General features: G+C 37.6%; 1 protein-coding gene across 3 annotated transcripts in view; it reads left to right on the top strand.

The window, feature by feature from the left end:
• The window catches only part of LOC124721596, a 202,150-nt gene extending 188,937 nt beyond the window's left edge, over window positions 1–13,213 (top strand). For 2 of the 3 annotated variants that reach the window (XM_047246646.1, XM_047246648.1), the window contains exon 8: window positions 12,899–13,213. In XM_047246646.1, the coding sequence (XP_047102602.1) occupies window positions 12,899–13,068 (170 nt within the window). In that variant the 3' untranslated portion in view covers window positions 13,069–13,213. Of the gene's footprint in view, window positions 1–6,139; window positions 6,323–12,898 lie in introns of those variants that run through there. The other variant, XM_047246647.1, reaches the window with a different exon arrangement.
• The last annotated feature ends 8,982 nt before the right edge of the window (window positions 13,214–22,195 follow it).

A 22,195-nucleotide genomic window follows, 5' to 3' on the forward strand; every position in this document is an offset into this window, starting at 1 on the left:
GACAGGAATGGGGGAAAGAAATACAGTAGAAGAAGAATGGGTAGCTTTGAGGGATGAAGTAGCGAAGGCAGCAGAGGATCAAGTAGGTAAAAAGACGAGGGCTAGTAGAAATCCTTGGGTAACAGAAGAAATATTGAATTTAATTGATGAAAGGAGAAAATATAAAAATGCAGTAAATGAAGCAGGCAAAAAGGAATACAAACGTCTCAAAAATGAGATCGACAGGAAGTGCAAAATGGCTAAGCAGGGATGGCTAGAGGACAAATGTAAGGATGTAGAGGCCTATCTCACTAGGGGTAAGATAGATACTGCCTACAGGAAAATTAAAGAGACCTTTGGAGATAAGAGAACGACTTGTATGAATATCAAGAGCTCAGATGGAAACCCAGTTCTAAGCAAAGAAGGGAAAGCAGAAAGGTGGAAGGAGTATATAGAGGGTCTATACAAGGGCGATGTTTTGAGGACAATATTATGGAAATGGAAGAGGATGTAGATGAAGATGAAATGGGAGATACGATACTGCGTGAAGAGTTTGACAGAGCACTGAAAGACCTGAGTCGAAACAAGGCCCCCGGAGTAGACAACATTCCATTGGAACTACTGACAGCCTTGGGAGAGCCAGTCCTGACAAAACTCTACCATCTGGTGAGCAAGATGTATGAAACAGGCGAAATACCCTCAGACTTCAAGAAGAATATAATAATTCCAATCCCAAAGAAAGCAGGTGTTGACAGATGTGAAAATTACTGAACTGTCAGTTTAATAAGTCACAGCTGCAAAATACTAACATGAATTCTTTACAGACGAATGGAAAAACTAGTAGAAGCCAACCTCGGGGAAGATCAGTTTGGATTCCGTAGAAACACTGGAACACGTGAGGCAATACTGACCTTACGACTTATCTTAGAAGAAAGATTAAGGAAAGGCAAACCTATGTTTCTAGCATTTGTAGACTTAGAGAAAGCTTTTGACAATGTTGACTGGAATACTCTCTTTCAAATTCTAAAGGTGGCAGGGGTAAAATACAGGGAGCGAAAGGCTATTTACAATTTGTACAGAAAGCAGATGGCAGTTATAAGAGTCAAGGGGTATGAAAGGGAAGCAGTGGTTGGGAAGGGAGTAAGACAGGGTTGTAGCCTCTCCCCGATGTTGTTCAATCTGTATATTGAGCAAGCAGTAAAGGAAACAAAAGAAAAATTCGGAGTAGGTATTAAAATTCATGGAGAAGAAATAAAAACTCTGAGGTTCGCCGATGACATTGTAATTCCGTCAGAGACCGCAAAGGACTTGGAAGAGCAGTTGAATGGAATGGACAGTGTCTTGAATGGAGGATATAAGATGAACATCAACAAAAGCAAAACAAGGATAATGGAATGTAGTCTAATTAAGTCGGGTGATGCTGAGGGAATTAGATTATGAAATGAGCCACTTAAAGTAGTAAAGGAGTTTTGCTATTTGGGGAGCAAAATAACTGATGATGGTTGAAGTAGAGAGGATATAAAATGTAGACTGGCAATGGCAAGGAAAGTGTTTCTGAAGAAGAGAAATTTGTTAACATCGAGTATAGATTTAAGTGTCAGGAAGTCATTTCTGAAAGTATTTGTATGGAGTGTAGCCATGTATGGAAGTGAAACATGGACGATAAATAGTTAGGACAAGAAGAGGATAAAAGCTTTTGAAATGTGGTGCTACAGAAGAATGCTGAAGATTAGATGGGTAGATCACATAACTAATGAGGAAGTATTGAATAGGATTGGGGAGAAGAGAAGTTTGTGGCACAACTTGACCAGAAGAAGGGATCGGTTGGTAGGACATGTTCTGAGGCATCAAGGGATCACCAGTTTAGTATTGGAGGGCAGCGTGGAGGGTAAAAATCGTGGAGGGAGACCAAGAGATGAATACACTAAGCAGATTCAGAAGGATGTAGGTTGCAGTAGGTACTGGGAGATGAAAAAGCTTGCACAGGATAGAGTAGCATGGAGAGCTGCATCAGACCAGTCTCAGGACTGAAGACCACAACAACAACATACTGATTTCCTACACCATCCTTCCGTACTCCGATGGGACTGATGACCTCTCTGTTTGGTCCCTTCCCCCAAATCAACCAACCAAGAAAACGTTATCAATTAGAGTCCTACTGCCTTTATCCTCCTGTGTTGGAAAGTTAATTTCTAAGATGAAATTGTAGGATCCAAATAAGGGTTCCAGATGATTTTTTTCTATCAGAATCCTTTAGAAAATGTACATGGAAGTCACCACAGACTATTAAGTGCTTGCTGCTGTCTGACAGATAGCAGAATAAGATACCCAGACTCCTCACAAACAGTTCAAAAGTTTCCAGTGAGGATCTGTATAAAGTTACAATTAAATGTGAACAATTTTTTAGTATTGATTCACAAGCACACACTTCTACGTGCTGATCACTACGAAAATCTCCTTGTTCAATGTTTTTGAACTTGTTCCTGTCTTAATGTATGTAACAACTCCTCCTTTCCCCATATTAGTTCTGCATGAGTAAGCTGCTAGAGTGTAATGTGTTATGTAACTTATCTAACCCTTTGGTTATGTGGTGCTCAGACAGGCAAATTATGCCTATCCTTTCAGAGCTCCCTGGATTTTCCAGACAGACAAGAAGCTTTCCTATCTTTTTACTCAGTCCTCTAATATTTTGCTGAAAGAAGCTAATTTTATTTTCTGTGCATTGTTAACAATTTTGTGGGCTCTTCTGTTACTTTCACTTCTTTCAAAACAGAGTGCCTGAATCCCGATTCTAACCTTAAAAAAAGATGTCTCTCTTAAACTAGTAACCACAGGAATCTTACGTCTGATGGTGGCCTCCCAGATATTATGTGCAAGAAGTTCAGCCACCCTAGCTTTCTCTCCCCTATTCAGATGTAGGACATATCCAGTATATCTACATCTCCCAGTTGTAGCAACAGGCACTGCATTCAGTCAGTAGCAGCCAGCTCAACTTGGTGTTCACACAGCTCACAGCAGTGTTGACACAGGGCTGGTCATGGTGCTGCAGGACCTCCACAAAACTCACATTTGTGTGTGTAGTTGCTACTCCTATTTCATCCAGGTCACTTCTAATGCTGCAATTACTGCTCTTAGCTGGGCTGTTCTGTGCTCCACCTTCTATAATAACCAAATCCTCTTTGCCAAAACCTTTGTACAAATTCCCTATGCCCTCTGTCACTTGGCTAAGACTAGCACTTGGCTTCAGAATACTTGTGACTTGTTACCCTGTTCTTAATTTCTCCTGTACCATATGGCCTACACCTGCCCCATGGCTGCTACCTAGCAGCAAGACTCTCTTCTTTTCACTCTCTTTTCGTATCGACCTACATGGAGTTTCTTTGTAGAAGTCTGCTGCACCCTACTGTGACCTACAGCTGGATGAGGCTCTTCCCCTCCTACTTCAGGCAACAAGTCAAATTTATTTGATATTGTTAGCTCAAATGTAGATGGAGTTGAAGAGCTTTTCTCCTTTTGCCCATTGTTTGTTACCTTTACCAAGATCCCAAGATTTTTTTTTCAAATTTTGCATGATCTAATTCAGCCTGAAGGGCACAAATCTTTGCCGCCTCCTCCGTAATTCTCTTGTCCTTCTTGCAAAGCCTACAGTTTCATGAGGGAGAGCCTTGTTGAGTTCTCCAATCAGTTCCCCAGTGAAATTCCTATCTACAGTCTACTCATACCGTTCCCTCTTTTACCATCCTATAACAATATGCACATGTATCACACATTGGAACACAGAGTAGATGCTTAAAAATGAATTAAATCTGTTCCCACTTTACCCTACATAAACTTTTGTTATTTGTGAGCACCAAAAATTAGGCCTATTGGTTTGTGCTTCAGGCTTATAATACGGGGTGTCCCATTTATCTTGACCACCTTAAATAACTGTTTGTCCAGATGCAAATTAAAAAATGTTTCAAGCAAATGTTCTTCAGCCATCAGGGGAACATCAATCAGCATAATTGCCTTCGTTGTAGCTTTGTTTTTTACAATGATATGAACAGTGGTATGACTCTTTTAAATGACACCCTGTATTTTTTATACAGTAATTCATTTCCTCTCCTAAAGACGTATTCAAAAATGTATCACAGTGTACCATTCACTGAAACACAACATTATTAATTAAGACTTTGACTCTCCTGTACCATTGTCCAGGAGTAGAACATTCAAAGGTGCTCAAAGTGGTGACCCTGGACACTGATACATTGGTGCACTCGTTGAATGAAAGAATTATTTATTACTTCTAGTATTACCTGCTGAAGAGAATTACAAGCAAGCATGATACGTTCCTGCATGTCCTCTGGAGTTGTTGGAATATCACAATAGACAATGTCTTTAATGCATCCCAAAAGAAAAAAGTCCAGAGGACTTAAATCAGGAAACCTAGCAGGCCAAATAACTGTTCCTCCTCGACCAATCCATCTGGCAGGATACCTTCAGTTCAGAACACGACGTGCACGCAAGGCATTATGTGCTGGACATCCATCGTGTTGATACCACATAAGCATTCTGGTTCTTAACGGAGCTTCATCCAGAAGAGGAGGAAGAATTCATCTGAGGAAGTTGGCGTACGCTGTGCTGTTTAGACTACCATTGATGAAATAAGGGCCAATAATTGTAGTGCCAAGCATCCCACACCAGACGTTAACTCGCCATTGACGCTGATATTCCACCTGTCTAAGCCATCGTGGGTTGTCGCTGGACCAATAGTGCATGTTCCTTGTATTTACCTGTCGTTTGTTAGAGAAGGAACATTCATCGGCAAATAGAACATTGGAGAAGACGTTCAGGTTGGCGAGGATTTGGTCCCTTGCCCACTGACAGAACTGTACACGATTCTGGAAATCATTTCCATGCAATTCTTGATGTAGGTGTACATGGTAAGGATGGAACCAGTGACTTGTAAGAATACAATGTACACTGGCTTTAGGAATGCCAATCTCATGCCCAAGCTGTCGTGTACTCACATGTGGAGTCATAGCAACGGAAGCAAGAACAGTATCTTCGACAGCTTTGTCTGTGCACTATGACAATTGCGTTGTTGTGGGTTGAAACTTCCCATTTCCTGAAGCGTCGCAACAAGAAGAGAAAACATCCATCGGGAAGGTAGGTTCTCGTCAGGATATCGCTCTGTACAGTTCCGCTGCCTGTGTAGCATTTTGCCTACCTTCAACAAGAACTACAATAAAAGAAACGTTCTGTTGATGCAGTTTGTAAGAAGGATAGCCTTTACTGTAGGCCTACTCTACACAACAGTATTTAAAAGGACTAAACTACTGTACTAAATGTACCCATACGTAAGAAAACATTATTGCAATTACTGTTCTGCTAACTTACATTCCCCATAGATGAGTAGCATTTCTATCTTCTCTTCATTGGTGTACATTCTACTGGCACAACTCTGCAACTGACAATGGTTGATGGAATGTCGGGTGTGCATTCTACTTATGTTTACATTTGTCCTCTGTCAACGTCAGCACATGGATGTGTTCCATTATCCCCAGTACCTGCGCTAAGCTCTGGGAGTGTCAATGTCAGTATTGTGTTATGTAATTTATAACGTTGTGTTTCAGTGAATGATACACTGTGATACATTTTTTAATAGGTCTTTAAGAGAGGAAATGAATTACCAAATAAAAAATGCAGGGTGCCATTTAAAAAAGCCATACGGCTGTTCATATCTTTGTAAAAAACAAAGCTACAACTAAGGCAATCTTGCTGATTGATGTCCCCCTGACAGCTAAAGAAAATTTGCTTGAAACTTTTTGTAATTTGCATCTGGACAAACAGTTATTTAGGGTGGTCAAGATAAATGGGACACCCTACATAATGTAGAAAGTTAATTGTTTCTGCTTAAAACAAGAACTTAGCACTTACTTAATTGCAGTATCTATTTATTATCTTAATCACAACAGTACTGCATGTGAGTGTAGTGTAACCAAATATGAAGACATACATCATGTCTTCTACTGATCAGTTTGCAGGTAATCATGTGTTGTATGTATTCTACGAGCATAACATTAGATAGTTTGCAAGATTATTGTCAATGTTATTTATGTCTTTGTGATTTTGGAATTGTATATTTAAATGGTGTGTTTTCTATCTGTTTCATGTTGAGGGAGAGCAGAGTAACATGACGACAACAGCATCTGTGGCACAGCTGCCAAGAGAGAGCTGACTGCTATTGTCCACCAGGTGAAGGCTATTGCACAGAAGAAGATGCTGGTGGCATGTTTTATTGCCCTCTAATTGAAATAAAATAAATGTATGTAATTGTATGCAACAAACAAAATAATAGACTATAAATGTTCTAAAGGAAAATGTCGTGGTAGTTAGTTCAGTCCTTGTTTTTGTCTTGACTGTTTATCATCATCATGAGTGTTATTGTTAGTTAGTTACATGTTCCATAGATCATTTGAACAATTCTTTAATCGAAATGATGTGTAACAGTCAGTTTACAGGATATGTGTACATAATCAGTGTTACCATTAATGAACACATTTTTATTTTTAGTCCTACTCATGCAACAACACTTTTTTTACTGGCTACCAGTTTTTAAGCAGAAATTCATCAGTGGAATATAAAGAGTTGTCCAGGAGAAATGATTTTAAATTAGATTTAAAACATGCATTTCTACCTGTTAGACATTTGATGTTATAGAGCAAATAATCAAAAAACAAATTTCTGCATGTTTAACACTTTTTCTGAGTCACTGAGAGCTGTAACAATGGGTAATAAAGACTGCATTCTAATAAAACACATTGTTCAAAAGCAAACACCTTTCTTCCACATAAACTTTCACTTCAGTTTTCTTGATAAATAAATAAATCACTGCCGGCCGAAGTGGCCGTGCGGTTAAAGGCGCTGCAGTCTGGAACCGCAAGACCGCTACGGTCGCAGGTTCGAATCCTGCCTCGGGATGTTTGTGATGTCCTTAGGTTAGTTAGGTTTAACTAGTTCTAAGTTCTAGGGGACTAATGACCTCAGCAGTTGAGTCCCATAGTGTTCAGAGCCATTTGAACCATTTGAAATAAATCACTTCTCACTTACAATGACGTATTTTATTAGAACACAGTCTTTACAATAATATCGAAGTTGATCTTAGGTGGCCAAGGCAAGAACAAGAACTGAACCAACTACCATTACATTTTTCTTTACAACACTGATTGTCCGTTTTTTGCATGTTATGTACAATTAAATACATTTATTTTATTTGAATCAGAGGGCGATAACATGTGCCGACAGGATCTTCTACTGCACGATGGCTTTCGCCTGGTGAATAATAGTGGTCAGCTCCCTGCTTGGTGGTTGCACCAAAGATGCTGTTGTCATTGTGTTACTCTGATCTCCCATGACATGAGACAGATATAAAACAAATCATTTAAATACACAGTTCCAATTTTACAAACTCACAAATAACATTGACAATAATCTTACTAAATATCTAACATTATGCTCACAGAATGCATACAACATATGATTACCTGCAAGCTGAGTGGCAGAAGACTTGGTGAACTGTCTTGATATTTGGTTACACAACACCCCCACTTGCTAGCTCAGTTTGGCAGGTGATAAGACTATACTATCTCCTTTTGCTTTATTTGAGAATTATGGCTACCTCTTTTTCCTCTATAATGATTATTAAACCACGCTCAGTCAATATTGTGCATCATATCATACACTGACGTGACAAAGGTCTTGGGATAATGATATGAACATACACATACAGCAGTAGTATCGTGTACATAAGTTATAAAAGGGCAATACATTGGTGGAGCTGTCATTTGTACACAGGTGCAAAGGTTTGTGACATGATTATGGCTGCACAATGGGAATTAAGAGACTTTGAATGCGAAATGGTAGTTGGAACTAGATGCAACAAATGTTCCATTTCAGAAATCGATAGAGAGTGAAATATGCTAAAATCCACATTGTCAAGAGGGTGCCAAGAAACCACATTTCAGGCATTACCTCTCACCACAGACAATGCAGTGACCAACGGCCTATACTTAATGAGCGAGAGTGGTGACGTTTGCGTAGAGTTGTCAGTGCTAACAGACAAGCAACACTACCTGAAATAACCATAGAAATCAACGTGGGGCATACAACGAATGTATCCCTTAGGTCAGTGCAGTGAGATTGGGTGTTAATGGCCTGTGGCAGTAGGCAACTGTTTAAGGAGTTGGGCATTCTGACTACTGCTTCACGGTATATTTATTCCCTCATGAAGTTTGTCGTAAATAATCCACTTCAGTTCGAAAGAAATAATGATGTACATAATTACAATACAATGACATGGGAGCACCTACTTCTCCAATGGCCATTGATAACATGGAAATCAGTACTGGGGCCAAAGAGAAAAATGAAGTGAAGGTGAAAGACATTGCTTCCCATGCAGTCCTAGATGGTCCTTGTGTTTTTGCAAGTAATATTTTGAAATTTTCCCTTATAAAGGATTATAAATTTAGTCATTCTACTAGATGGCTTACAATGGCTATTTCTCACTCTGGAGTTGTTGGGAGTATTGGTGGCGTTGAAAGTTTTGATAACTGTGATGTCATTACTTACCAAGCTTTTAATGTTGGTGAAGTTTTTAAACAGGACATTGGTATGTCTTGTTTTCATTGTGTGATGCCTTTTGTGTTGAGGACTCGTGAACATTGTAAAGTGGATCAAGATGATGCTATTTATGTGTGTTGTAAATGATTTGTAAAACTTGTTTGTGATTTGACTGCATATTATCATAAATAAAGAAACCTGATTCCCCACCCCCTCAAAAAAATCCTATTGTATTATGTAATACTTCAGCCTGTACCTGCCTATTTGCTTCTTCCATTGGCAGCCAGAGAAATGCTGATAACAGTGGTTCATCTGTTATCTATTTACCTACTGTTTCTAAGGGGGATAAACCCATCTCAAATGTGGAAGTTAATTCAGTCTTAATTCACTAGTAATCTTGTACACTCCCAGTATTCTGTTTCCCAAATGAACCAAAATCACATTCCACTCATCATTTGAATAAGAGAGTAACGTATCAAAGCAGTGCACTTCGTCTTTCTACTGCACATGAAACACACAATACTCTCAATTACACTTCTGCATCAGTTCTCTCTCCTGGTATCGAATACACAAAACTCACAAATATAATTCACACTAAATGGAACTTTCATTTAGCTCATCAAATCCTCAGTAGTGTTGTTTGGCCATCCCCCTCGGTCCCTTGTACTTGTGAAAAACCTTTTTTGATTGGTTGTTATTCATTTAATGGTGTCCGCATACCAACAATAGATTGTGGTAAACACTGTTTCTCTCAGTCACACTTTGTAACATTTTTTGAAAGTTGTTTATTTCCATCTCAAAAGATATCTGCTGGAAGCAAAAGCTTATTCGTTATCAGTTTACTCGTATTTCAATACCATGCAAAGAATTTTCTAAACTCACCTCATTGTCTGTTGTAAGGGTCTGGAACCAGTAACTTCAGTGTAAGCCTCTGCTGCTCATCTTCTGACAAGTATATTTGTGTTTAAATTGTTGTACAAAATCTGACCAATTCTTAAAATCATGTTTATGAAATACCACCCATTCGGCTGCTTCAGCCTCTAAATGATCAATCACAAACTGTGTTTTCTTTCGGTCAGCTCATCTAGATGGCAAAGCTCCCTCACAAATTCTTAAAAATATTATTGGTGTAGTTCTCCTTTTGGTTTGAAGTGCAGGAACTGATGAGACACACGAATAATGTTAGATAAACTAAATTCCTGCCACAATTCATTTGGCAAATAGGGTTTACCTTCTTTATGTTTGTGCTAAGCCAGTGAACTGATTTTGCTTATCCCAAGTTCTACTGATTCGGTCACTTCATTTGATCCATCAAAAATGACTTAATGCCACTCCTCTCTACATTAATACTACTGTCTATAGCAAAAGGGTTCCTAGATACTGTGAAGTCTGAGACCTGTTTACATACTTCCTGCAAAAGCACCTCTGTCCATTCTACTCATCCTAGCAATGCTGCCTTTTCTATTCCATGATCTCCACCATTGTATGAACACTCTCCATGATTATCATGTTTTAACTTGCATAATTCTTTACACTTTTCAGATACTTATGCTTTTAATTTCTCTGTGTTATTCTTCTACATAATTAGTGATTTCTCCTATCTCCTCACTCAGAGATAGTGCGCATTCGGCATCCCCAGCAGAAGCATCCTTAATACATATTAATAATTCAGCATGTACATGGTCAGTTTGATCCACACTCTCTTGGCACATGACAATATTATTTTTATTAATTTCCACATGAACTACAAGTTTCATACTCCCAGCCTGCTAAGACAAGTTAAAAATATCCTGTTTCATTGGCAGCTTCTCTTCCCTGGACTTGTGAATAGGGCGTTCTAGCCTGTAATGCATATTCACTGTCTTACGGAAGCTAGTTAATTCAGAATTAATCTCGGTATTCAAATTCTCTGTTTTCTGATTCATCTCTATATAAAAGGTCTTTAAACTGGTTATATTTTGATTAATTACTCTGGCCCACAAATGCCAGTCATCCATATTCACTATGCTGTCTTCCAACATGATTACTAATAACTCAAACTTGAATCTATTCGCTGTATGACTTACAGTTATAATAATGCACCAATCAAACTAACCAAGTTAAGCTTGTTTTCCTGATACAGTACCTAACACTTGCATTTGTTTGTTGACATGAATTGCACCCACCAAATAAACTTCTGTTGACAGTGAATTGGCTCATGGTGTAATCTGCAACTTACCAGTACCTGTAGTTCAACTGGTTTTTACTACCCAGTTGCAATGCTCTGTAATGGCCCTCACTAGGATGCACTGCTTGAGGTCATGACCCCCCAGATGTTACTACGTAGACTGCTAAATTTCTCTATCAACTGCACTCAGCTGCCACCACACAAACACTGCATTTTGTAGTAGTTGCCCTTGATGTCAGCTGCCACCACCAGGGCGCTGTGCCTCTCGGTCACTGTTCACAGTGTTGGCTGGCACCACCAAGACACTGCACCTCATCACCATCACTCACCAGCCGAATAAGGAATGCAGCATTCTCCGTGAACTCACACTCACTCCTCTCCACTTATGTCTCAAACAGTGTCTATTCTTGCATTTCATAAGCTTTCTCTCTTCTAATGACCTTCGATCCATTGAATTTATGCTCACACATCACTGTATCAGTCACCACATGCAGCACCACACCCCCATTTTAAATGTTATTATTTAAATAGACAACATCAGCAGACATCGTACCTAACATCCAGTGACAAAAGCTTTCAATCAGGTACATGTAATGATTGAGCTTGACTGTTCCAGCTTCTTTTCCAAAGTGTGCACCACAACAGATTTGAATTACTTCAATGAACTGGTCAAATTAACTTTCTGCTAACCCTCAAGTAGAGAGATACAAAATTGAATCATTTGTGTAACATCAGTTTCATAAAAGTTCCATGGCTTCTTAAAAGTTGACATTTGGGTTATTATCTCCGCTCTTGCCTTTAGATATTAATAACTGATTCTTTTCAAACTCCATTAATTCTAGTATTCCCAACAGAACTCAATCATTAAGAAAAATCAATCTTCTTATCATGAAACCAGATTGAAAAGTGAATAAGTTTCTTCCACATAAATGTTCACGTTTTTTTTTTTTTTTTTTTTTTTAAATATATAAATGGTGTGTTCCATTAGAACGTAGCCCTTACAATAACATCAATGTTGATCATAACTGGTCAAGACCAGAACAAGAACTGAACTACACTGAACAACATCGATAAACCATTTTTGTTAATTACCTACAGTTAAACATATTTATTTTATTTAAATCATAAGATGATAACATATGTCAACAGTATGTTCTACTGCACGATGACCTTCATCTGGAGGACAATAACAGTCTGCTCTGTGCTTGGCAGCTGTGCCAAAATTGCTGCTGTTGTTGTTTTACTGCACTCTCCCATGACATGAAACAGATACAAAACAAACCATTTAAATACACATTTCTAATTTTAAAAACACAGAAATAATATTGACAATAATCTAACATTATGCTTGTAGATTGCTTACGACATATGATTGCCTGCAAAGTGAGTGGTAGGAGACATGGTGTAATTGTCTTGATACTTGGTTACGCTACAGCAGCACCTCTGCTTCTACATTGTTATCTACTGCTGTGTATGTTTACATATGAAGCATTAAATCCAGATTGCCTTTTTTCAATTGTGAAACAATGTAGCTATTCTCTGATGATTTGACCAGTCATATCAATCTTGTCTGTTGATCTTATGGTGGTACAGGAAGTAGAGGTTGCTGCTAAAAGGTCTGTTGAACAATATTATGTGAACAGTTTGTTTTTGACAGTGGTATTCTTCCCAGTAGGAATTTGCATTTTCCAAGATACAGCCTTTCCTCATAGGGTTGTAAATATCGAAGACGGATTTTGTGACAACCACTAAAATAATAAATCTTCTCTGATCTCCATAATCAGCAGATTTTGATTGTATGGAGACTTTGTAATTCTGTACTTCAAAAACAATCAGGGTTCATTGTCATAGTTTTACAACTGACAAAGGACTGAAACAGTTTCTTTGTAGAAAATAATATAAAAATCCCATTGGCTTGTATCCAGGATTTACATGCATTTATACCCAGGAGGCTTTAGCTAATTTTGGATGCCAAAGCTTGGCTGTACACCATATTATATGAGCTTTCATATTATTTGGTACAAATTCTGTGTGTTGCACACTGTGTGTGTGTGAGAGAGAGAGAGAGAGAGAGAGAGAGAGAGAGAGAGAGAGAGAGAGAGAGTCAAATAATGCCAGTGGTGTGAAAATTATGTTCTCTTCAATTTTCAGGGCATCCAGAGGCTGTTATGCTGTATCAAAAAATGCAAACTGGATCTGTGGGTCATGTTTCCCACCCAGTGAGTGATTCAGAGGAAAGCATGAATCTTCTGCCAGAAGACTGCAAGAGTACAGCTTTAATGTATCTTCTCAAAGGAAAGCATTACTCAAAATTTTTTTGAAGTTATGATTCTTGGTACAGGACATTTTTATCACCATCTTTCAGTACCCTGAGTAAACATGTCATTATTTTGAATGTCCTGAAATTTCTTGTCTGTAATTGTAATCTGACAAAAATAAATGAAAAAACCGAAATTTGCCTGGTCATATAGAGACTCGAGTTTATTGCAGGACTATGAAATTGTATCAAGGCTATAGAGTGATACAGACTGAATTATGTACTGCATGAAATACAGATAATGCTCAGATTTTAAAGTATATCCTAAATATGCATGTGTAAGTTATGGGCAATGTCCATTTTGAAGACTACAATGTTTAAATGTGTGTCACATATGAAATTATGAAGTCTTGTACTGTGACCCTGTGTTATGAGTAAGTTGTATCAAATTAGAGTCGTATGACTCAGTTGTGCCTGTAATTGGAAAGATTTGTCTCCAGCAGAGTCCAGACCTTCCTTGTGCTGACATTAGGATATGTATTGTGTATTTTTTACAATTTTTGAAAGTTTAGGTGTTCTGTGTATGGCTTAATTCACACAAAATGAAAAATTGTGACCTACATTTGGGTGTTCCACAAAATTTGACAATATTATCTTGTTTTGTATTGTACAGGATGGGAGGAGTCAGGCTGAAGAGCAGACTGTTCAGTAATTATCTATGTGCATCTCATTTTTAGGGGTGCATAGGGTGCACCTGGGAAAGACACCAACAGTTGGGCAGGAGCCATTATGGCTAAATGATCAAGAGGGTGCAGAAAAACGTGTTGTTAGGTCGGGAGCTGGTTGCAGAGAAAGCGAGCCCAGCTGGGCCCAGCACTACGCTCCCATCTACTAAGTCCTCACTTGATCATTCTCCCACGCTCCCATTAGTTGAGGACTGTAGGCAAACAAATGCTAGGTATGTGTTTATCAGCAGTCCTTCACAGTGACAACTCTTGTCAGGCCAGAAATAAGGCTGGTACTGAGCAACAAACTGTGGGAGTGGTCTCCCAGAAGATAACAACTCTTGAGCGGAAAGAAACAAAAATCCTCCCAATCCAAGACTTTATAATAAACTATCTCTAGTTCTTGACACATACACTTTATTGCTATAGGCCACTATTTTACTATCACATGTCCTTAGTTTCCCAAACTAGCCCTTTACATTTGACCGCTAATATGGTATTGTAGTTGTGAAAGAAGGAATTTGTATTACCACTTGGGCTTTATTAGTATTTTACATTTTAACTCATCACTTTCAGTATTTTATAAATTGTATTTGTGAAAGAGGGAATTTATAGCATCACTCTGGTTTTATCAATGTGCTGCATTTTAATTGTCTGCTTTCAGTATTTTTGTAAATGTGACTCATTCCTTTTCATTTTTTTAATTAGTTTAGCACATGTGCAGCCCCCCCACCCCATCATTCACACCCTCTATAGTATTGGTTTTGTCTGTATCACCTCTGACGCTATCTGTAAAGATGTTCTCCATTTAATAGCAGTCTGTACTGACTTGCTTGCTGCTCAGTGACCTTCCTGCTTGTGGTGTGGCAAACCACTTCTTGTTTACTGGGTTCATACTTTAATATTGTCTCAGTGCATTACTAGTTTACAGCTTGGCTTGGCCCATCTAGTTTTTATCCACATTTCATTTTTATAGGTTCTGGTACTCCCTTTGTTTTAAATAAGGGTAGCTTTTAGAGCGCAATTTGTCTGAAACATGACATGAATGCTGTGGAGTGGCTCTAAGGCAGTGACCTATTAACAAGAATCTTTGTGAGTATTCTTCAAGCACAGCTCTATAATACTACTTTTCATTATCCTTTTGTTCTTTGCGCCATTGTTAGGGATTCCTTGTAAAAGAATTTTTTCTTATTATGTGTACCGATCATCTGAGGATGTGTCTTCTAGTGGCGCAAAACCATCCATGACTTTTTATTAAAAGTATTATACAGCCAATGTGAATTATTTCTTTGAAAATGTGGAAGTTTGGCTGTGGTTGCCTGCAGTTTAAAATAACAAGTTTCAATTTCGTTGTTACAATTTCTTTGGGATTTAGTTAGTGATTTAGTGAAAGGATACCACAAAGCAGTATCCATTATCACAGCACAGTTTAGCTAATTGATGCCATTTTTGTGTCTCTTTTGTTTCAAATAGTGGCTGAATATAATTCATCCCTGTAAGTGTATTAGAGATTCATCGATACTTTGTATTTTGGCAGGATCATAATATTTATTTCATAAAAGTTTTGTTCAGTTCATTGATGATGAATTTAAATTTTGTAAGATGATCCAAAGCAGGAGTGGCCAAGCTGTGACCCGCGGGACACTAATTTTTGTCCCATGGATATGTTTCAAGTGAAAGAAAAATTTCACATCAAACCTCCAAAAGAGCATTCCATCAAGTGTCTTTCATACAATATCCAATTACAATAGGAATATCTCAGTTCATTGGTTCAGCTATCATTAAATTTTCGTCTATACTCCTGTATGAAAAAAATCACTGTATTGGATTTATTTTGAAAAGCCCGCGTGCCATCTTGAAGAAAATACAGTTTGCCTTGGCAATATGCAACCAACAATCAGCAGGAGTATGGACTGCACAACCGGATACATTTGTTGCACTGCGTGAGTGAGACGAGTGGCAGGCATATACAATATATTCCTTATTTAATTTTACTGCAATCTCAAAAAACTACCGGCCATAAAGTTACAGCCCTTCATGTGTGTATGTGGTGCACATTTGATCGCAATAGACCTATATCATCACTTCAGCAAAGTAAAGCCAGCTTTTATCTTTTTACAATTAATCTGTGATGCTTGTCTTTAATTTTAGTAGGCTTGCATTTATTTTATGTATTCAGTTATGGTGAGTAGGTACACCAATCGACATTAGCAATGATTTCTGCCTCAGTACCTTCTTTTAATTTTAGTAGGACAAAATAAAATAAAAGTACAACTTCATCCATCTGTCTTTCTCTCTTATTTATCGACCTGAAGTGTAGACTAGTTTTAAGAAGTAAACATAATGAAAGAAGTGGGGTTGAAATTTTAAAGTTAGGCTGCTAAGTTAAGCAAAGCATATGTAATTTTATATGATACATGATGTTCAGAAGTAAAATATTAATTTCCTAGAGCAGCTCAATACCACTCTCAAAAATTCTCAAGAGAACAACCTATGAAGTTTTCCAAGTGTGTATAATAATCAAATGAAAGACCGACAACTCAATGAGCAGTGTATCTGTGTTGTATGATGCTAGCCTTTCATATGGAGGGTCAAGGTTCAATTCCCAAGTGGGTTATATTTTTAAATGTAGATGCATAGTGAAGTATATTTTTAAACATAGTCGCATGCTCTATAAGCATTTCCATGAAGTGTGCAATACACAAAAATAGGGAAAAAAATGCCAGCACTTGAGACTTGGTATTGCTGGATTGCTGGTTTGGGTCTAGTTTCTGCCATTACTTTTTTTACATTCAGTTCGAATACCTACATCATACAAATATATGCTTATGAGCACATATTTAATAGTCATTTTATGAAAAATGCATGTCTTCTTATTTTTAATTACATATCATACAGAAATATACATTTTTGATTGGAGATAGAAATCCTGAATCACGGGTCCTTTATATATAAGGTTGTTTAAAAAAAAAGAAAAACCTTTCAAATTAATTTTTTTCCATCGTCATGTATCGTATGCTATACTACACGGAAATGCCCATGGAACATGAACCTTTGTTTAAAAATCTACCAAAACTGGGAATCGAAGCCCACCAGGCATCCTATAACTGAGCCATATGGCCCATCCAAACAGTCAGCTTGCTTTACTGTGTTAAACAACTTTGGGAAACTTAACTGTAGATTTTCTAGGGAATTTTTGAGAGTTGCATCAAACTACTTTAGATAACCGATATTTGACTCTGAACTTTATGTGCCATATATATAAAAAATTATGAAACTCTGATTACCGTGTGGTCTCTCTGTCAGGAAAAGTCTGTTTCAGTTCAAGGCATAAATTTGGTGTGGTATCCATTAGTAAACAAATAGGACCTAAGAAGAGGAAGGTTACAGAGGAGTTGAGAACTTTTCAAGACAAATATTTTTTGTGGAATGTAAAACAAAACCCATATGTCTGATATGCAATGAATTTGTCTCAGTTCCAAAAAAGCATAATGTCAGACAGCATTATGAGACTAAACATGCAGGTATGTTTGATAAGTACAAGGGTCAATTCAACAAGACCAGGTAAACAACTTAAAAAGGAAGCTTTCTGCTGAATAGCAGATATTTACAAGGGCAAATTCATAGTCAACATGCTGTATGAAATTGAGTTACGCAGTAGTTCTGATACTGGCAAAAAAATCAAAGCCATATTCAGATGGCGAAATATTTAAGGAATATGTTACTAGGCTTTCCCAGCATATACTACTGATGAAGGTTTTCGGGTCTCCAGCTGGGTGGTAGCATTTCGGGAAGTGTCATACTACCCATCTTCTGGTGAAGATCATACTACCCATCTCCGCCAGAAGATGGGTAGTATGACTCTTCCTGAAATGTTGCAGTATATCAACACTACCACCTGGCTGTAGACCCGAGAAACCTTTATCAGTAGTTACGGAATGCTTAGAGACTGTCGTTGAAATTGTGTGTTTAGTCTCATAATGCCGTCTGACATTAAGTTTTTTTGGAACTGAGACAAATTCATTGCATATCAGACATATGGTTTTTGTTTTATATTCCACAAAAAAATATTTGTCTTGATAAATTCTCAACTCCTCCGTAAAATGGTTTCTCAAATATGAGCCTGTCTCGCCAAACTATTACTGGACATGTGGACAACATGAGAAGACAAATTGAAGATAATTTAACAAGTCGTGCACCTGAGTTTGTTTTATTCTCTAACTTTGGATGAATGCGCAGATATGGCGGACACCGGCCAATTGGCGATTTATGTCAGCGTTATTGACAGCCATTTTAATAAAACAGAAGAATTGTGGTATTGTATCCACTTAGGATACCATGAAGTTACGAGATTTGTTGGAAACAGTTATATTGACATTAAGTCACTTTTCGTTGAAACTTAACAACCTATTGGGGCTAACAATGAATGGTGCTCCAGCAATGGCTGGGAACCACAAAGATTTAGTTCAGTTGATTGAAAACAAGGCCCACATATCAGACATATGGTTTTTGTTTTATATTCCACAAAAAAATATTTGTCTTGAAAAGTTCTCAACTCCTCCGTAAAATGGTTTCTCAAATATGAGCCTGTCTTGCCAAACTATTACTAGACTAAATTTCCTCAATACTGCCTGATTGAAATAATATTGTGTTCCATCCAGGGATTCTTGTTGGAGTTTGAGTTTACGAATCACCTCCAAACTTGTGTGCTGATCGAACCTACTGGTAACAAATCTAGCAGCACGCCTCTGAATTCCTTTGATGCAATCTGACCTGGTGGGGATCCCAGACACTCGAGCAGCACTCAAGCATGGGTTGCACTAGCATTCTATACACTGTATCCCTCTCCTTTACAGACAAGCTACATTTCCCTAAAATTCCCCCAATTAAATGGAGTTGACCGTTCACCTTCCCTACTACTGTCCTTATGTGCTTATTCAAATCTCATATCACTTTGCAATGTTACACCCGGATATTTTACTTATCTGCATTAACTTACATTTTTCTATGTTGAGAGCAATCTGCCATTCGTTACACCATATAGAAATTTTCTCAAAGTTATCTTGTATGTTGCTGCAGTCACTCAATGATAATACCTCACCATACGTCACAGCATCATCAGCAAACAACCACAGATTGCTGCTCACCCTGTCCGTTCGATCGTTTATGTATATAGAGAATAAGAGTGATCCTATAACCCTTCCTTGGGCCACTCCTGATGATGCCCTTGTCTCTGATGATCACCCACTATCGAGGAGAACGTACTGGGTTTCTTTTACTTAAGAAGTCTTCGAGCAACTCATATATGAGACCTATTCCATACGCTCGTACCATCGTTAGCAGTTTGCAATGGGGGGTCCATGTCAAACGCTTTCTGGAAATCCAGGAATAAAACGTCTGTCTATTAACTTTCATCCATGGTTCACAGGATATCACAAGAACAGGTCAAGCTGAGTTTTGCATGAGTGATGCTTTCTAGATCGCTGCATATTTGTGATGTGTCGGCACAAGTGTTTACACCTCCAGGAAATTTGTTGTATTCAAACTGAGAATATGTTCCATAATTCTGCATCAAACCAATGTTAAGGATATTGGTTTGTAATTTTGCAGATCCTTTCTTTTACTCTCTTATATACAGAAGTCACCTATGCTTTTTTCCAGTCACTTGGGACTTTCGGCTGGGCAGGAGAGTCACGATAAATGCAAGTTAAGTAAAGAGTTGATGTCGCCGAATTTGGATTCCATCTGAATCTAATTTGGATTCCATCTGAATCTGGTGACTTATTTGTTTTCAACTCTTTCAGTTGCCTCTCTCTGTCAGGCATGCCTGTTCCTATGTTCTCCATGTGGGAGTGTGTGTGACAGTCAAATGACAATGTGTTTTTGTGATCCTGTTGCAGTCATCGCACCTCATTCAGTAAAGCAACTGCAGATGTTTACTCAAAATACAGCTGTGTCATTACTATCCTGTCCCCACTGGCTAAGCTATAGCGACTTTTTATCTTTTGTAAGGATTTTAAGGAAGAAAAACGTTCACAATACAATGAATAAAAAAAATTTTACAACCCACACTGTGCACTTTAATAAGAGGAAATCTGCCAATTTGGTGTTCTCCATTCAAATCATAATGCTTATAACAGTAATCTTACTTACAAATAAGAACATCACTCTGAAACACTTGTGGTAACTTCTGAAAGCTGCATGAAATAATATACAAAAACAGCATCATTTGTTTAGGAAACAAATAATTGTAATCACATTCAAATTATGACAATCTTCTGTTAGTTTTTTAATAATTTTTTCAAAATGCAGCTTACACACATTCCTAGATTTAGACCACTCGAGTAAGCATTAACTCTCCTCCTCATAAAATCCATAGTCTTCAAGCTGCAGCATTGTTACTTATGTGGGAATAATTTGTTGCAGAATATTTGGGATGATGGATCTTAGTAGATTTCATGAAAACACCAATTTCTTGCAGTCATCATTCTCTTTTAGCAATGACTTAATGAATGAGTTAAAAATACTGAAACATTCTTCAGTTTAATACTACTGCTCTCTGCTTCTCACATTTGGCATTGAGAATCGTAACCTTATTCATTTTCAACAGTATCTATAGTCACAGAGGAGCAATAGCAATGAACTGGCTGTAGAGCTTGGCCTCTGTGTCTCTGATACCCAAATCAGAGGTGTAGTTGTAAATTTTCTGTGTTTTAAAGTGGCATAAACTGCTGTGAATGATATTTATTAACAATAGCTGAATAAGCATTTTTCCAGTCACATAAAAACTCACAAAGGGTGAACATATTGAGACTTGCAGCAGCAACATAGATCCCCTCCTAAACACAGCAATCATGTAAGTATTAGTGATGTTGGTGATAGCAGCAGAATGTAGTATGTATATATTCAACTCATTATTGCTTTTTTTTTTTTCTTTTTCTTTTGTGCAGGTGATGGAAAATCCTCAAAACCGTCTAATGTGAAAATAATGTAACATATAGTTTGCAGTGGCGGTGTCAGGTCGTGAGTTCTACCCAGTGGTAGTTTCCAAAAATCCTCAATGTAGTGATACAAAAGTGACATTATCCTTGGTGAGTGAATTCGTCTATGTGATACTTAAATGCATATTGTTGACATGTTCAGCAGAAGTGCTCAAACTCGCTCTGTGAAACTATATGATCATACGATCTTCAGAGGGAACTTCCCATAATCAATTAAACCTTTTAAAGAGAGACGCTGCACTCATCTGTAAGACTAAATATTCAAAATTTAATTTCTGCTGGTTATTATTCCAGTATGCTCTAAACAAATGATTAATCCGTCAACTATATGTGTACAGGTTATGTGGGAAACTAAGGACCAATTTTGTTTTAGATAGTGCATCAAACATCCATCAGAAGAGATGGTCGTTGAACTTTATGACAAATGCTGGGCATTAACACTTGGAAATATCTGTGAACCTACCATGCCAGATGTAGGCACTGAATTACATTCTTATTCGCCCATGTTCATATATCGAAATATATGTAACAGTTCGTAGATCAAGTGTATGAGCCACAGGTACATGCTTTTTTCTATAAATCACTTTTATGTTTATGAAAACATATAGTCATCAACAAGGACTTTTTAGTAACTGACTGGTGCTGCAATATGAGTGAAAACCAGGAGGAGGAGGAGAAGAAGAAGAAGAAGAATGGTACACTCATTCCTGATTATATACTATCAGTAGTTGTTAATCCATCAGATAGCAGAAAGACGAATGTTATTTTGTCATTGCTAAGTCACCTTGATAACATTTCGAGCATGTACGTATAATTTCAAAAACATTACTTGTGCCCAGTTACCTGCTATTACAAGAAATAATGTCCAGCATTGATGATGTAACATGCACAAAATTCTGGTAAAGCAGCGATATCCTGCCACTGGAAAGAGTAACTTCAAACATGTTGTTTATATTTCATGACATTGCTGTGGAAAACCAGGATCAATTAAGTAAATATTTCTGTTTCAGTCATCATATGGGGTTTGACTTTGTTTATTTGAGTCAGACAAGTCTAGGCTTCTGAAGCAGCTGGTAAGGGATAATATGAACTTTATTGTAGCTTTCAAACAAGACAATATGAATTTCAAACACATGTAGGAACTGATGTGTCATTAAATTAAATTGTAACCGTATGTGAAGATGACAGTAATCACACATTACAGGTTTCTGGATATTGATAAAACATAAAAATTGAATGACAGACAATATAGACTATACTCCCAGGAGTGTCTTGTGAAAATTCAATGTACCAATGCATAACTGTATCAATATATTGCAGACCTTAATCTACATATGAAATTAACAATAAAAGGTAATTACATAATTATTCATTACATTATGCACAAATTTCGTGGTTTCATTCTGAGAGGGTTTGTATGTTGATGCAAAAATTGAATGTATCATTTTACAGAAATGCAAATAAT

Source organism: Schistocerca piceifrons, chromosome X (genome assembly GCF_021461385.2).
Source record: "Schistocerca piceifrons isolate TAMUIC-IGC-003096 chromosome X, iqSchPice1.1, whole genome shotgun sequence".
NCBI lineage: Eukaryota > Metazoa > Arthropoda > Insecta > Orthoptera > Acrididae > Schistocerca > Schistocerca piceifrons.